Below are 18642 nucleotides of genomic sequence, written 5' to 3'. Positions count from 1 at the left end.
CTCAAGTCAAATCAAGTGCTTTTATATCGGTCAGGATGGAGACTTTAAACAGGTAAAACAGTGTAATTCAGACAGCAAATCTATATTTTACTTTTGCAACATTTTTGGCCCCGAAAGAAGAAGAATTAAATTAGTCGACGACAGGGAAGCATTCTGTTCTCTTACTCCAAATATCCCTCCAGAAGAGATCGTGATTGAACCACAGCTCTGCAGCTGGGCTCTGAATATTTTTGGAAACCTGTTTTTCTTTGGATGCTCTGCAGTCTGCTAAGTGGGTAGATTGAGAGATCAATCTAACTGCTGAGTCATTGAATAGGTTTAAACTGTGATTTGTCAGCATATTATGCTGCAGCTGATAGTCTGTGATACAATTTCATCAGTGCTCACCCCAGAGTACCCTTTTATTTTCCAACCTTTTAAGTTTTGCTATAAAGCAAAGCACGCGTTAATCTCACCTTGTTATAGATATTACACCGCACATGCACGTATATTTGTCTCTTTCTGCTCTTTCAGTTGTCAGTTTGGAGGAACCGTTATACAGCGTTATGTTGTCCTTGTACAAAAGATTGTATTGCAAACCTTTCATGAAAATAAAATCTATTTGTAGAGAGCTTTTCTCTACAACCTAGAAGCATGAAATCACTTTTAAAAGATACATAGCAGTTCCCTGACCTTGCAGAATCCAGCTTTTGTGGCAGGCGACTCCAAACTTTTGAAAAGTTTTAGCTACGAAGAATATGGATTCAGGGAGGTCGACTGAACTCGAGCCACGGGACCTCCTCTCCACCATGAAGACCTAGAAGGAGGACACAGCACACAAACACACAAACTGCAAAGCCCACACCATTCACACGGACAGGAGAAAGGAAACAAACACAGAGAGAAGAGAGACACGAGCGCAGCATGCACACAAGGAAAAGAGAGGGAGTGAAAAGGCTGAATCACCTGGAGGAGGAAGATTCAGATCCAAAACATGGATGAGGCACCGACCAACAGCCTGGGGGGAGAGAGAGAAGTCCAGACAGCCAGCGGTCCAACAGAGAGGAGGCTGAGTGAGGAGAGAGGAAGAGGAGGAGAGACACTGAAAGTGCTTGTGGGACAACAAATAATCAGAAGGTTGGAGCGATGCTCTGGCTTTCAGAAAGTGTATAGTATTCTCATCAGCAGGACAAATGTGGGCCATGAGTATCAGGCTTAATGAAATGCTGTCTCATTTATCATTGAGCTGCAGAGCTGCAGCACCAAGAAGCTTCACTTCTGTAATAATGGACCTGCATGTTCTGGTTCCACTGGCCCATGAAAAGGCAAGCAGAGTTATAGCTGCTGCAGTTCTTGACACATGAACCACTTGCAGAAAATGAGTCATGACTCTGTGTTTTGTATTTGTTTTATAGCCATTGTTGTTCAAATGAAAGAGGTTTGGGTGACACTTCATTTTACAGGTCTGCAAATTTAATCCTAAGAAGGTAGAAGTTATCAAGGAGCATATTTGATTATTTTTTTTTAATTACCCCCAATTACCACAATAAATACCTCAAAATGTCAATGTTATAACTAGTTTCTGTCTAACTTTCCCTCAGCAGGCCGCTAGACTGAGGTTAGTTGTTGGGACGGAGAAAAGATCTGCAGACGATGGACAGAAACCAGTTGGAAGTTAAGCTGTGACATTACTTTGCACTGTGGCGGGGTGGTCGGTGTTGTTCGCTCTGCCTGTCGGTGGTTTAATGTATGTGTATGTATGTATCTGTGCTTTCTTTTGTTTATTTTTTGGCTTCCTGTTTTAACTTCAACTAGTTTGGCTTTTATGCATCCGGTTATATTATCTTCCTGAGTGTCCTGCTGTTGTTCTGTCAAACCACTTTGTAATCTCTGTTTTTAAAGGTTTCTATAGGTGCTATCACAAAAATACACTTTTCCAAATTGTATTTATCTGTTTTTATGTGAGTGTGTGATTATTCCTCATTAACAGAGTCCCTAGCTCCCTCTTATGGAGAGTGAGCAGCCTGTGACTTAATGAGTGAGTTAGGAGCTCTGTGGCTCCTTCACATCAACTGTAACGCTGATGCTCTTTATAATGAAACTTCTAGAGCTTAACGTGTGTATGAAATGTTCATGCTTCGCCTCGGGCTCACAGACTGTCACCAGCCTGTTTGCTTTAAGTAGCAGCGAGATGGTGTGCGCGCGCACGCACGCCTGAAGAATCAAACTGTGATTGCGCGCGCGAGATGCTGGATTTATACGCACACGCGCTCGTGTGTGCATTCGGGTTTGGGCTCATTGCGATTGCGCCCTCGCAGTCTTGAATTTGTCCCGCGGATGCGTGAGAGAGGGGAAGCTCAGTGCAGAAAGAGAGTGCGGGACGCGAGGCGATGCGCGCAGCGGAGACTCTTCTGGAGCGGACGTGGTGAGCCAAACACATTTCTGAGGACGCGGAGACGAAAGTGTGAGCTGGAAGCAGAGACGGCAGCAGCAGAAACCCACGGCACAAGTCAGTGTTTCCAGTGTTTCTGAGCGCAAGGTCTCCGGACAGCTAATCGGGAGAAGGTCGCCTCCGCCGTGTGCTCGTTATTTCAGCAGGACGGTTCCGACCGTCCGCTGCCCGGCTCCACACGCCGCCGTGCGCCCCGATGATGGACCAGCTCTGAAGATCCGCTGAAGAAGACGAGCCAGCCTGGACGTCAACAAGTCCACCGTGTATTGAGAAAATGGGCTGTTTCTACATCGTGGAGGGGAGGGCTTTGCTGTAACACCGGCGGATCATGGCAGGGGTACACGCTTCAGATGCCGTGTCGGGACAGTTTTTGGATCCTGCCATCGGCTCCACGCCGGCCCAGGGCGCGACCAACGCAGCGGGAGTCACCGGCGATGCGGCCGCGGTGACTCCAACCGGTACCCGGGCGTATCTGGAGGTGTCCGCCGCTGCCCAGGGCTACGGGGCCGAAGGAGTTTACACCAATGGACGGTACAGGGAGAACAGCAGTCCCAGGATCGGGAGTGGCAGCCGAGATAATTCCGCCGAGAGAATTCACGGAGCTGGAAACCCACCTTGCGGCATCATGAAGGTTGGTTGGTTGATTGAAACACTCAATTCTCCTTGTCAACCATTCTCAAGGTGACACAAAGGGGAATTTACCAAGTGGCTGCGCCCTTACAAAAGCAATAAAAGGCTATTCAGATGTGTGGTGAACAGTTCGTCCACACACTTCCAGCGGTCCTTAGTTTCCCTGTGCACCCCAGATAAACGAGAATTAAGCTGCTTTTATGTTGGCAACTCTCTGAGGAAGTTTGGCAGGACGAGAGGATGAGTAAAGGGATTACACCAAATTAGATTATTATGTCTCTGCATATAGAAACAGCAGAAATATAAATAACAAATGGCAAAATCTTCACAGAGCATTCACTGTGTTTTTGCTCCTTCACATGTGGATGTCCCTGCGTGCCGAGTGATGTCAGACACTTGGACATGAAGTGAGCTAGATGTGCTGTAATCATTTTAAAATACTTTCACTCCCACACTCTTCAGATGAGCATGCGTCTCAGAAGGAGCCTGCAATCTCCCGAATCAGTTGCTATTGTTGCTTCAATGCAGCATTGCACTGTCCAGTCCAGTAACAGATGAAATCAATAACATTTTATGCAAGTGTGAAAGTTTTTGTGGAGTTGCAGCACACAGAGAGGGTTACGCGCATTAACACTTGACAATACGAAAGTGAAAGGAGGTCTCGGTCAAACAGATTCAGATGTACTTTGACACTTTTGGCTCCTATAAACCTGATTTGTGTGTCGTCTTCCTCCATACAGCCCTTTCAGAGTATGATTTTAGTGTTTTTAATGGTTGTCCAGCTCTGGTTAGTAGGGGTGTAAATTGCAGGTTTCATCGTGATGCGATATTATATCGAGTCTTTGGACAGCTTTACGATATTTGTCGATATTCGATTCGATACGGTACACGGGCCTGCAATCGATGGGAAACGGTGAAGCAGACGTGCCATGGGAACTTCAAAATAAAGGCGTATCTTAACGATTATCGATGTTTTCACTTTGCATCGATGCTATCGGCTCGTTCACTATTGAATCGATGCATCGATCCCAGCGTTACACCCCTAGTAATTAGTGCTCTCATTCCTGGAGGTCAATTGACTTGTCCTCCACACGCCGACACAGGCAAGATGGCAAGCTCTCCTCATATGATTTTTATATACTGCTGCCACATGTTGTGCTTTGAGTGCGCAAGAATGCTTTGATTTTTACAACACAGGGAACATCTGTTCGGATGACAGACTTTGTCATGGGGTCTCTGGCGGAGATTGAAGTATCGTGTAGGTGGGACACACTGGAGAGTTGCATGCTGTCACATCAGACCTAGTTTGCTTAGCAACTGACACAAAACACCGGCTAATTCTCTGTTACCCCCGTCATTAGATTCCCCGTGGGTGTGGGCAAACACTGTGTGCCCTCCTACAAACAACATGTATTTACGTATGTGCGTATGTATGAAAGCTGACAGACGCCGGTTGGCTGTTGTCAACTCGATCTAAATGAAGGTATATTCTTGGTGGTTTTCGTCCTGAAGCTTCTCCCTGGTATTTACTATGAAAACATTTGTTCTTCGTAAAAGCAAGAAGAACCTGAAATGTTATGCGGCTGGAAAGCCCTAAATCCCTCCTCTCCCTCCACAATGATCAGTCCACCTCTGTGGAGCTCATGAGCAAAACATGACAGGAAAGCTGGAGGGGATTGTGCTGTCTGAACGTGATTGATAACACATCTTCAAAGGCTGATTCTCTGAATACCGTGTTCATAGGATGTTAGACAGCGATACTGCCGTGCTCTGCTCGCGTCGCGTGATGAAGTACAGCAAATTCTCATGTATTGTCGCCTAAAATAGCCGGGGACAGCTCTAAAAACGAGTTCATAAGCCGAAGCGGTGCCGATGTTTCCACCACCTGGAAGGACGCGATCCGCTTGATGTATCTGCCTGAATTCTGAAATAAATCAGCTTGCTGCAGGTGTTTGAGTGTCTGCAATGATATGAAATGTTGGCGGACAATTCTTCTGACTTGAACGTGTCTTTCTGCGATGCGTAGTGATCCTTTATGCTCGCCCGGAGAAGTGTACTGACATTTCTTCATCAGGCGTCTTCTGTTGGAAGAAAGAGCAGATATGTCCTTGACTAAACTGATGACAGGAAAGCTGCAAACATCTTGTGGAATTCCCTTCTTTTATGTTTCAGCTGCACTTAAGAAAGCAGTGGGTGTTACAGCAAACACTTCTGCAGTTATTAAACAATAATTAAACTGCAGCTTCTGGCTGGAAGTTTAATAGATCGTCGGTTTCCAAAGACGACACCAGACGACATCCTCTCCTTCTCGTGGGTACACGGAAGTCTTTGGGCTGTATCCTGTCAGCTGCAGTTTTCATGTAGATCACATGATGACCTTGTAGAACAGGTTAGGCATTTAACTTAAAGATACTCAAAGCACAGAGGTGAATCGGCCTTCTCACGGAGACTGAAATATGTCTTCCATCATTTGATGCGTTCACATGCTCAGCAGGTGTGTCCCAGTCCGAGCAGCTCCAGAACGATGCATCGCACATTATACTCATGAAATGAGTTTGAGCGTAGCCTGTTGGGAAAGTGGGTCAGCCATTCTGTAGATGTGGTTCATGTATAGTTTCCTCACACAAACCCACACTTGAGCAGCACTTTGGTGTGTGTGTGTGTGTGTGTGTGTGTGTGTGGAGGTTTAAAAGGTGAAGGGGCTACGGCTCCATGGGAATAGGAAAGCAAATGAGCAATTACAGCACTGCGTTACCTCATTAACTTGGTCCTCAACAAGCAACGAAGAAGAGAGGAGTTTGAGTGTCGGTCCCTTAAGCGGGCATCCGACTTTGTCCTTGTGTCATTTCCTCGGCGGGGTGACGGTGTCATGGTGGAGAAGCTGCAAAGTGGCTATAGGGGGGTTTTGTGATGCAGCCTTGTTATGTAACGCTGGACTGTGGACAGCTGCAAGGCCGGCTCCAGCCTGGCTGCTGGGTGGAGGGAACTGACAACCAGCACGACTGTGAAAGGAACCAAACAGGATTTTACCAACAGTTTAAGGACGACACTCTTGCATCTTAGCAGAATCTCTCAAGCATTTGCCTTTCTTTTATTCAGTCTCTCCCCCTCTTTCGTCTGGAGTCCCTAACCTTCGCAGCAGAGAAAATGTCAAAGATTTATTTTCAGTCATCTGCATGAAAAAAAAAAGACACAGTTCGCGGTCGGGTTAGAAGTAATCAAAAAAGACAGAATGTCATCAGTGATGTGACACAGTTAATGTCCGCTGGGAAAAAGATCAATAGCACGGTTATCAGTCTGTCTTGCGTAAGGTCCACTCTTCCATGCACCTTGGCACTCTGCCTCCATGAGTGGCAGGATATCAATCCATCCTCTCATTCACGGACTCATATAATAGATTTGAGTCAGCGTGACCCAGTGTGCCCCACATCAGCTCAAGAATGCACTGGGATGATTTATAAGGGGTTGATATGACATATATGATTGGCTTATGGAGGGGTCAGTCCTGTCGATTGAGAGTGAAAAGGAGAACATCCTACAGGAGACAGGGTAAAATTGCGATGTAATATTGGTACATTTGCATCGTCAAACCTGCCACATAGAAACGAGGCAGTAAAAGTGATGTCGAATCAGCACAGGTAGCATAGGAACGGCCCCTTCCAATCTCAAAGTTATCCGCCTCCACTCACTCACCATATAAATAGAAAAAGCAGTTCACTACTGTGTTTGACCACCTCCCTGATAACAGCTGCCACGCATCGTGACAGTAACACAACAGGGTGACCTGTCGTGTCCCGGTGGTAAAACGGACCATGCAGACATCGGTGCCTATCGGAAAAGCCCAAGGTTGATGGGTGGATAGTCCTTTTTATGGTGCATTCGGGTTCATCCCACAAGATTGATATCAGGGGTGGTCGCCAGTTCATGAATCTCATTTTATCTTAATGTTCCCAGAACCGCTTCTGTAGGATTCTTACGCTACGCTGTGGGAACCACCTGTCCCCAAGGGGTTTCACAAAGACTATAAATGGTGGATCTTAGCTGGAAGTTCAGCCAATTATCAGTTATTGCTTCACAAGCGGAGTGTGGAAATGGAGTTGACATTAGATACGTTTGTGTATGTACTGACCTATAGACTTATGCAGATAGAAAGGGAGAGCTTGCATAGCGTGCTGTTTCAAAGCCAAATTGCTTTCATGGACCTTACAAGCGTGGCGTCTACACACCCTGATACAGTAGTTATCTATTTATCTGCCATCTGCCAATAAAGACACAGTGGAAGAAGATGAAGGAGAAGAACAAGCAGCGCAGCACGCAATATTCAGAGAGGAGGGAAAAGATCTGTTTTGGTTTTAACGCAACAAATCTTATTAGAGCCATTGACTATATTAAAGCATCCATCTTTACTCACCACCTCTTAGTCGTGCTTTACCTCAGGTTAGGAACATCTTTTTTAATAAAACAAAAACGTGAAATTAACAGTTACCTCATCGTATGTGTCAAGAGAGGCAGGTAATGATCGGATATCGTGCATCAGTAATTGTTGTGTGTTTAGAGGCAACAGTTTAAACTCTACAACGCTCGTATAGGCGAAGAGACTTCACGAGGTAGAGAAATGAAAAGTAGGGTGTGTTCTCCTTCCTCTTCCTCCGTCTCACCACTCTGTGCCTCTGTCTCTACTTTTTCCATTTCTCTCTCGTCCATCCTTGTTCTCATCGTCTTCTGCTTTCTCCTGTGTGTGTGTGTGTGTGTGTGTTTGTCCACCAGCGCGGCCTTTTTATCCGGTGGCCCAGTTGTGATTATGATTATGTTACAAAACATATTAATTTTTAGAAGCAGATGTTTTTGTTGTAGTCTAATCTCAAAGTGTATTAAAATCCCTAAATATTTCTTCTGGGGGGAGAATGCCCCTCAGTCCTGCTGTCTCATTTCTCTTTTGTCTCTTGGCACCATTTTTACCACTCCAGTTGATTGTAATTAAAACTAAATAATGCTTATCAGTACATGTGAATTGTCTAAGAAGTCTCTCTTTTTTAATGACTTTTGTATTTACCTACAGTATATTGTATTACCAGCCTTTCTTTGTGGCATTTAAAAAGTTTACTTAAAATCTGTCAGACATCTGGATAGAAACGTAGCGGTGGCTGTAGGGGATCTGTCAGACAGGAGCAGCGTCTTAAATTTCTGCCTGCTGATGGATCCCGCTGTCAGGCTGCCTCTGCTCCCGGCTATTGTTTAGCTAATGTGAGATTTGGCTGATTCTCTCGAGGACACCTCACCACAACCAGCCTGAACTAAAACCATTTATTACATTTAGTGGGATCATCTGAGATGATGATGATGGTGATGGCGATGATGATGAGAATTGGGATATCCACGCCTCACTGATCGTATCACAGGCTTTATGTTGATTAAGAGTCCCCTCCTAAAAGTAATAAACAGAAAGCAGGGATAAAGATGGGCGTTATGTTAAAATGCATGTCTCTTTTAAGTATTTTAAAGTGCACGAGTAATTCCCATGCCTCCTGCAGCAGCGCTCCGTACTGAACGCTTAGATATTTTTGGAAAACAGAAATCTGCACTGCGTTGAAACGGAGGCAGCAGAAGATGTGAAGTGGTGATTACAGACGTCTGGGGCTGCTGAATCATCGCTTGCTCTCTTGGCTGGCTCTCTCGAAGCAGCAATCTGGAAAATACAAACATCTTAAATGGGCCTCATTGTATTTGAATCCACAGCTTAGCGTCAAACAGGGAGCAAAAGCATCAACAGTTTTATAAAGGTCACTCACCCGCAGAGAAACACTGAGCTCAAGAGCCCCCGATGCATTCCCAGAACAAGTGTGATTAACAGAGCCAATTTCAATAAAGAGGAGCAGTTATTTATGTATATTTGATAGGCCGAGTAAATAAGTTATTGGATAGGCCTAGTAAATTTCTCTTGTCACTCCAAAATCTGTTATCACTTGAAGCTGCATCGCTGTAAGATCAGAGCGGAGACAAGCAGGGACAAGAAATCTAGAGGGACGGAAAATAGATCAGTCATAGTCTGAGTTTCTACCAGAGACGTGATGTGGAGAGTCCATATCTGAGGCGTTGGGGCTTGGTTTGACGCACAGTGTTACGCAAGTGATTTGTCATTAATTTTACTGGATAATGTTTTTGAATGTCTAAGCATAGATTAGAGCACAGGTTTTCAAACTGGGGCGGAGGGGACGGTTACAGGCAGGTTTTTTGTTTTTGTTTTTTTGAGTTATTCACAGAATAGCATGCATCTCCAACCCAGAGCATCTGTATCCGACGACCCGGGAATGTGACTTAACAAACGACGATTGTGCTCGAAGGGAATTATTTTAGTTGATTCAGTTATTGTCTTGTGATTTGACAAACATCTCATGGAGGCAATTATCGCAAATTAAGATGACTCCGTGTGGGCTATGAATGTCCCATTGACGAGGAGTGAGTGGAGATGAGGGGATTCTTTATTTTACCTCAGCCTTTATTTACCCGCAGCTACAATTTCAAAGCGCTGTTGCTAGCAAACACCAGACTAGACTAACGGCCTTTGCAGCTCTGACAAACATTGGGTGTATTTGACTTGACGACACAAACCAGCACGGTTCCTCTTGTCCTTGAGGCCATCCGTCTCTTCATGGGGGTGGGGTTGTCCAAAATTGACTCCTAATCCTTCCTCTTCCTTTATTCCCTTAAAGGATAATGACTTGAGCTGGAACCTCAATCACTCGTGTGTCAAATTGGGCCCCAGACAAAGACTGTTCATTCAAACACGAAGAATTGATTAGATCAGCCTCCACCGGGGTGTGTTTGGGGTGATGCCTTATTGCGGTGATCCTTTGCGTGACATGTGTAACGGTGATGACACTACAGCGGAGGCAGGTGTGGTACTGACGACAGTCAAACCTCTGGGATGAAAAATAGTCAGGGCAGGACATTAGTTTGGTCAGGAGACGATGCCACACAGTATTTAGCAGACTGGTCTTGGCTCTCCCAGGAGAGCTGTTGTCATTTGAAGGACATAAGTAAGAATGAGTGATTATAAGATTTGTCAGGCTTGATGTTCCCCAGGTTCATCTGGACTGGATGAACAGAGGTCTGATGGATGCACAGGACGATCTGTCTGTGAAAGCAGCTCCACCTGGCTTTGCTCTGACCTGTTTTTTACTGCCTGTAGAACATACAGCACCTCCTCTCAGCACATTTTTTCTTCTTCGTAATGTGCAGTACGACAGGAAGGGAATGTAACAGAACACTCAGAAGATCGCTGTGTGTCTCTGGATGATGAAACAGTTTGCAACGGCAACAGTTCACCAAAACAAAACAGTTGCATGCTCACTTTTTATTGCCATTTCAAAGGAAGAGGACATCTGTGTGACAGTCCAACAACCCATTGTTTCAGTCAATCATAAGATGGGATTGGGAACAGTTTTCAACATGCAAGGAGAGTCACGTTTAATTCTGTGCTACTCCCATTCCTACACGTTTTCTGTAACGATGTGTAGCACTTGTGCTTCAGGTATCGCATCCTGCCACATTACACACCAAAGTGTGAATCCTAGGTGTTGGCCAAGTAATCCCCGTGATGGGAAGGAGATGGAGCCGGCTCCTTGGGTTTCTTTCATTACGCAACTTGATTAAAAAGAGCAGAAAAGGATGGTAACAGGTAAGACCAGCGCCAGGTCCTCATTGGCCTGGCTTTATTTACTCAGACAGTCAATCTGTTAGGCCCGGCCTGCCCGAGGGAGCACACTGTCTTCACGTCCGCACCATTTCATTCTTCTGTCCCTCCTCCTCCTCCTCCTCCTCCTCCTCCTCCTCTTGCTGCAGGCCAGGGAGGTCTGCTGGAGTTATCTCTGTGCCTCAGATCAGAACAGGGTGAGAATGGATAGTGGCGAGAACGTGCGTGTCGTGCGTGCGTGTGGTCATCTTCAGTCGCAGTCGCTCTCACATTGGAAGTGACAGCTGTGAATGTTAATAGCGAATTTTGCAGCTTTCTTGTAAAGTGCAAGCGCAACATCTTTTCTCATCGAAACGGACAGGAATCCTCACAGACAGTTAATTGTGACAGAGGGCTAATACCTCTGCTTCCTGAGACAATACAATCAGATGCGGGAAAACTAATAATGGAAGATAAGGCCAGAGATCTGCAGGAGGAAGGAAGTGATGCAACTCCAGACCATCTGATCTGGTGGGCGGATCTGCATTTAAACATGCCAGAGCTGGTGAGGTATCATAGATATTATTAGGTGTTACAGTATACTGAATGTGTGTGTGTGTGTGTGTGTGTGTGTATGTGGTCTGGGAACAGTTACGCTGTCTTGAACACAGCTTGACTTTTTCAACCTGACACATGCGTGTATACAGTGTATGTAGACACGCAGACATCAGAGTTTCGGATCTTATCACGGAAAACAAAAATCTCTGCAAAAGGAAAGAAATTAAGAACATTGACTTCGGCTAAAAGCGCATATTGCTGCACTTTTTTATTAATATCTCACCACAGGTCAAATACAGTGGTTATGCATGGGTTTGAGGTTGTGTTTGGAGGTTTGAACTCCAACAGGTATCAGTAGAGTGGACCTACCAAAAAAAAACCCCTCTGGCTTTTTTTATGTTGTCTGGTTTCTGTGTTTTTTCTTCCTCGTCAGTAAGGATGCCAGTCCTGTTTCTGGATTCTGTCCGCTTGGCTGTATTTGCTGAAGTTTTTTCACTGGCTTCTTCCGCTCTTGCTTTCTGTCTAACCTCGCACCATGTCGGGACCTAGCCGACCGCAGACCTCCGCTTATTTATACATTATATAACCATGGGCTCAATCTTATATTCACCCTTTCTGAGAACTGAACAGCACAAAGTCCTTTTTTTTTTTTTTTTTTGCGGTCTACAAAGCAAAACGTAGTGTTGGATTCTCACACGGCTTTTGATAAGCAGCATAAGGAGATTATCTTGTGATCAGTTTGTAGCTTTCAGTCACGTAACAAGAAGTGGTGGGTGTCAAACCTCAATATTTTTTTTGTTACTGATGAACTGTTTGTGAGGCACAGAATTACAAGAATCGTCAGATACTGAAAGCTGGCATTTAATTTCGGGTTCAATTTGTATTCTTGTTTTAAAAGATTTCAAAAGATAGCAAAAGTTCACGAGTGATTAGTGATGGCGAATAATTTGACTTTTGTGCAAGTGTTCGTGGCCCTCAGAGGATAAATCCTAATAGTCTCAGTGATCCCCTGACTTCTCCCCTGCACAACCATCAGGTCAGAATTTCAACATTTTTACGACAAAATGCAGAAATAATACCATCCAATAATCTTTGTGTTTTGTGCTCATTAGCAAGTGTTAGCATGCTTACATGCTAAACAAAGATGGTGAACATGATACGTTATACCTGCTGTTACCAGGCCGACTTCAGCTAATAGCTCAAAGCAGCACTGTGCTGAAGTACAGCCCGAGTGAGCTGCTCGAACGGCTGTGGACGAGCTTCCTTTGTGTCTGGAAATCAATGTGTTGCAAAAAACGTGATGCAAAGTGCACAGTGCATTATGCATCATACAGAAACGGCTCTTGCCGAGTGTGCAACTGTAGCACAAAGCTGATACCAGCCGTGAAATGAACTTCCAACTATACTGTATCCCAGGGTTCAATAGGCTGCTGTAGCATTTAGACTTCATGGTGAATGAAGTGGATGTTCATGAACAACACGAGCCGGTGTTTATGGAGAGGCCTGTTGTCTTCTGAGCTATACTGTACGCCTTTTTACCACTCTGATTTATTATAGCCACTGGTAGCCTACACAGTTGCCAAGGATTCGCAGATGGTGCCATTTTTCTATTCGGCCTGGCACAGATGGCATAGGACGAGGAAATTGTGGGCTTTGAGCACAGGAGCTGAGTGTGTATGTGACTGGAAGGGGATGTGACGTGCAATTTAATTGTCTTGTTTGATTCAGTGTTTGAACCTTTTTGGCATTTTGTGTCGCGCCATGTGGTCAGAATTTGCCTGGAAAATAATAGTACAAGAGGAAAAGATCTTCTAGGTTAGGCTCTTCCATTTAGTTTTGTTTCAGTTTTTGATGTTTCCTTCCCAGTAGTTATACTCGCTGCCCACACGTTTAAAGAAATATCATGTGCCCTTTTATAGATGAGCCATTTTTAAGCTGCAACACCTACACAAGCTGAACATGAGATGGAACCAGATTCACCTAAATACTTTCACATCAGACTTTCCTCTTCCACAGGAGACGTTGCTCTTCGTCTCTTCCGTAATTACTGTTCATCCCGAATCGTGCACAGATGTTCCTGATGCCATCTGCCTGCTTTGTTTTAAAGACGTTGAACTGGCTGTGTTCTTGTTGCTGCCATGTCCTCGTGCACTGCCGCCTGTTGTGTTGCTCCGGGGTGTCTGTCTGCAGGTTACAGTGCAAGCTCGGGCACGTCACTCAAGCATTCCTCCGGCGCTCTAAACAAACATGCGCGAACACAAGTGCGCTCACACACACACACACACACACTAGCATTGGCATTTCCTTTGCATCAGTTTGCTCCTCTGCAGCTCAAGCAGAACACATTATTGACAGTTTCTTCTTAAGGGTTTCAGTAAATCATTCTGACAATCTACAAGTGTGTTTTGAGCTTACTGAGGGAAAGCTCTGTGCCGTGTTCATCTCTCCTGTACAGTGTGTGTCTTATGTGAGTCTGCAACACTCCAGTGTGTGGTGGTAGTTACTGACAGAGAAAGGCTTCAGTCAGCCTCGAGAATATATAAGATATGAGTTTGGGGATTCGAAGGATTAGTTCCAGGGGTCTCGCTGAATGTTGTTTTCTCTGCCAAGTTCTTTGCATTGCATGTGTGGGGGTCTTGAGAGAGATAGATCGGGACTTTACAGTGTGAAACGTGATACTGTGCAGTGAGCCGCTTTCGCCCGGAGCTTGGAAAATACAAGAGGGAGAAAGGAAGAGGCCATGGTGACAGAGAGGGAGTTCACTGATGTCGCTCTTCTTGATGAAAATGGAGACTTGAAGTTAAAGAAGGGTTGAATTGACATTTTTAGATCCATTCCGAGCTTGTAAAATACCAAGGTTATTTAAAATGGCAATTTACAACTTTTTCATTAACTTGTTCTGAATACAGATTGCACAGTGTAATGGCTGTAGAAAAACAACACATCCATGAATAGATTGGTTCCTTACAAACCTTGCTTTCACTACGCTGTTCAGCCTGTCTCCTGGAAAAACAAAGGACGATTTCGCTACATCACAAAGGAAGCGCGTTTGTCATTCTGCAGCCAAAACAGGAAGAGGCTTTATTTTACTCGGTCGCTATCCCCAGATAACGGTGGAACAACTGTGATAACTGTGAAAACTCTACACTGCAAAAGACAAAAAACAAGAGAGAAAGGATGAGTATTCACTTGATTGAGTGTCAAAGTCAGTTCCCCTGTTGATATGTGTTTCTCGTTAGCACTGGGATGAGAAGCGGTTCAGTACCGGTATTCTTTTGACTAGATCAGTGAGTAACAAAACGTGCCTACTTATTTATACAATGGGTGTTTTACACTGCCTTGTTATGGCACTGAAATAAGGATTTCTAGGTTAAATTCTTACGGTTGTTTTTTGCTGTGGATAGTAGCCAGGCTGTTAGTGGTAGCTATGTTGCTAATGCTGTCTTTGTGATAATGGCACCAACAGTAATAAATGAAATTTTCATCTTTTAAAGAGCAATGTGAAAAGCTTTCAGGTTGTTGTTAAGATAAATAGCAAATATGTATTAGAATGCAAAGTGGAACAAAAAAAATGGCCTTCAAATGCAGATAATAGTAAGAGTTGTGCTTAATCAGGGTCTTAAGAAATTGTGGGTTCACTTCACAAAAAGGAAAAAAAGAATTGCAGCGAGCGATTGTTCATCAAATCAAAGTAAAGTTAAAAATAAAACTCAAGGACTCAACCAGAACCTGTCAGTGCCACCATTGTCTCTCCATAATGGCAACACAGTGTGACAGTTGAAATCTTACACCGGAATTAATATTATTTCCGCCGACTCATGTTTATTTCTGCCTCTACTTTCTGCTGCAGCTCCAGCTGAGTCTCTCAGCGAGGGGCAAACACCTTTTTTCCCTCGCAGCAAGAGGAAAAATTAGTCAGGAAAGGGTCGATAAAAGTCAGGGACAAAACAAGTGGTGAAAAGCCCACATCTTTTTCAGAACAGTCGAATGCCTCCTGTGGTTTAGCGCAGGTTTAACACCTTCATATTCCTCCTTTTATATTTTAGGCTGAACTAGACTTTGCAGCCAAACATCTGAGAAAAATTGTAAAATCTGTAAAATTGATTTCCTACCTTCCAGACAGCGACTTCAACTTCATTGAATTGAGTCCATCACAGGTTTCATGCTCCGTGTGTTTTTTCTCTAAAGTTTGGTCGTCATTGTAAAGTAAAGAGGTCGTGAGCAGAGACCTTTCGAACGCTCTCCTCGGTGGTCCGTTCAAAGAAACTCTGAAACTCTGAAAATAATAATTCGGTCAACCAATCATTCCCGGAAGATTAACAATTAACAGATTTTGTGATTTTGTAAGAATATTGCTGTTTTTGCACCCAACTTGTTTGGCTCGAAAATGTAGGATTTCTTTCTTTATGTGCTTGAATGCATCCACAAGAAAGATGTGGTTAATGGGGGAAAACGTGCAAAATTACCAGTAGAATAAGTTCCTAGGGCAAAGGTGTCCTTTTTATGTGGCAACCTTATTAATGCCATTGCATAATGTCAGATTCCAATTAGCCTGAACAGAGCAGGTCAGTCAGAGTAAGTGGGTACAAATTCTCAGCACAGGGTGACCCAGTTGTCAACAGCTTTGACAAGGTGTGTGAGAGCAGCCCTTTTTTTTTTGTCCTAAACCATTTGTTAGATGGAGGCAGAGGGAGAGATTGTTCACAGGTCTGCAATCCAATTTTATTTGTGCGCTTGTTTATGTGTGCGTGTGTGTGTGTGTGTGTGTCAGATGGTATTGGCAGAGTGGATGCGCGCACATGAGCAAGTGTGACTTTGAGTGCATGATTGCTTGATTGTGTGAAAAGGTCAGACACTCATGCAACTGGGAAGTCGGTTCGGTGATCAGGGAGAATTAAGGTCAGCGTGTTGCCCTTATTGTCTGTGGATTGGCGGGGGCTGAGGTGTGGGTGGCACACATCACATCGTGGGCCAAAAATAAACATAATAATTTCAATTAAAACAATTCAGAGCTCGATATTGATCCTAACAAACGATACAGCCGTTCTAAAAGTGCCGTGTCTTACACATTGATAGCTGGATGGCGTTCAAATAAACGTGTTGCATGAGTGGAAACTGAATGACAGTAATCAACCTCATGCTTGGCACGGTTCGTTTATGAGTAAAGCCTCGTAATTTCAGTTTTGAAAGATTTAAAATCCCCCTCCAGTCAAAAGTGCGTTTTTCTTCTTGCTCCTACAGCTGAATGTTTGAGCTTGACGGAGGAGAATGATGTGTATGTGATATTGTTTTCACATTCATTGATGAAAGTGTAATTTTTTCTCTGTGCTCATTTAAGTGTGATTTTAAGAGGCGGACTGTGCATGATTTGTAACATTACACAACACAATACGGATGCCATTTTAAGGATTTTTATGTGGTAATTATACTTTATACTTTTTAATGCACACACATAAGGATATTTTTTTGATATGGCGTAATACATGTGTGGAGGGGCTCTCTGAATGTAGCCAGATTGTTAAAAAGCAGCAGATCTTTTTCTCTTTTTTTCTCTCATATTTTCAATTGGATTTAATGTTCCCACAAAGCCAAAAGATTTATCTCCTGCTGCAAGAAGACGCTGTTCGCTGCAGTTTACAGTAAAAAGAGCTACAGCCATAAATAATACTCCCTTTAGCGGGTAGGAACACTCACTTATTTGAGGGCAAAATTGAATAAGAGATATTAAGTACAGACAGTATCTTTTTGAAGGAGAAGCTTGATACACGTATTTTGGGATATTATTTGCTTTCTTAAAGCAGTTAAATGAGAAGATTGATAACACCCACAGTTGGTTAGCTTAGCTAAGCAAAGAGACTGCAAACAAAGGGAAACAGCTAGCCTGCTCTGTAGAAATCAGTAGTTTGAGTGACACAATAATAACCATCATTAATAAATGATCAAACTTTGATTTGTAGTTATTCACTTTTAGCAACCAATGAATGCTTTATAAACCATTTGTTAAACTGCTGTTTATAGTTTAATTAATTAAGTAATTTAATACACAAATATTATCTTAACTCAACATATTTGCGTGTTATTTCAGTGGTGTGTGCCAGCAAGTACTACATTTAATTAAACGAGTATAGATATAAACGAATAAATCCCTTTTTATGAGACTGAATCAAAGGAAAACAAGTTAGTGCGGAAATCTGAGCGGCAGTTGGCCATGAAAAGTTTAAATTGGTCACACTGACGGTTAAAGTATGAGTCAGAGTTTCTTTACAGCTCACATCTATAGGAAGTGAATGGAAATAGCCGTGGCTTTTTGATTATGGTGGTGAATGCAGGGTGAGCTCCTCGCGGTGATCGGACAGACTTCTTATTGTTTACTGCTTATTGGGCCTGGCCTGGATGTTAAATGCTCCGTGCTGGACCAGCAGTGACGGAATAACATACAGATCGATGGCCGGGCTGCTCTGTTGAATGCTGCTCAGCAAAAGCGAGAAAAGAAATGGTAGGAGGAGGAGGAGGAGGAGGAGGAGGAGGGAGTCGGTCAGAGATGGTGTGAAGTATAAAAAGGCAGAGGGATGGAGATGAAGAAAAGGAAGAAGTGAGAGGGCACTGTCTGTTCTACAGCTATAGGCCATTAGCACCTTCAGTTGGCAGTAATCCTCAACAGCGAGGACTGCAGTCTTCTCCCAACAGCCCAGTCACGAAGCCGAGAGAGACAGAGAAGTGAGACACAGATGAAGGGAGGGATTGCAAATGTCAAGCCATACGTTTTGCATGTACATGCTCCACTGAAGCCACGAAGGTGCTCTTCCTGTCTATCTGTCCTTATTTAACCCGAGTGCAGTGAAGGCCTCGTTTTTCCGTCCTTAGACGTACTTGATTGAGGACTTGGCAGACTCTGTGTGCCTTGGGAGACTCTCAAATGTATTTGGCAGTTGTAACGCGCGATCTTGAAAAAAAAAAGTGTCATAACTGGTTTGTCAGACAAAACAAAACAAAAGTGTAAGTGTTTTTCTCCCAGCGTTGTCAGTCACAGAAACCAGTCTGAACCGTATGTATTTGAGAATGCTTGTCGATTTAAAGTTTAGAGTAGCTGTGAAATTAATTGTTTAAATCGTTATTTAGTTGTTTAAAACAAAATCCAAATATTTGAAGTTGAAGTCTTATCTCCTTTTTTTCTCTATTTTTCTTGGTTTCATATTTGAAGGAGTCGCTGATGAAGGAACGTGGTGGTGACTGTCTCTTATTTCTCTCTTGGTTTTCACAGTTTTATTCAAATCACTCGCTTTACCCAAGTTGTTTATTAAACATCCAGAGTGAATATCCACAACCGATGAGCAACCATATCACGACACTG

General features: G+C 43.8%; 1 protein-coding gene across 1 annotated transcript in view; it reads left to right on the top strand.

Moving 5' to 3' along the window:
• The first annotated feature begins 2258 nt into the window (after positions 1 to 2258).
• The window catches only part of LOC311267424 (inactive phospholipase C-like protein 2), a 65352-nt gene continuing 48968 nt past the window's right edge, over positions 2259 to 18642 (top strand). The window contains exon 1 of the mRNA XM_084370494.1: positions 2259 to 3062. Within this exon, the coding sequence (XP_084226620.1) occupies positions 2760 to 3062 (303 nt within the window). The 5' untranslated portion in view covers positions 2259 to 2759. The remainder of the gene's footprint in view (positions 3063 to 18642) is intronic.

This window comes from Pagrus pagrus (assembly GCF_965226575.1).
Source record: "Pagrus pagrus genome assembly, chromosome: 13".
Taxonomy (NCBI): domain Eukaryota; kingdom Metazoa; phylum Chordata; class Actinopteri; order Spariformes; family Sparidae; genus Pagrus; species Pagrus pagrus.
The sequence above is the reverse complement of the archived record's forward strand: the minus strand, read 5'-3'. Positions and strand labels throughout refer to the sequence as shown.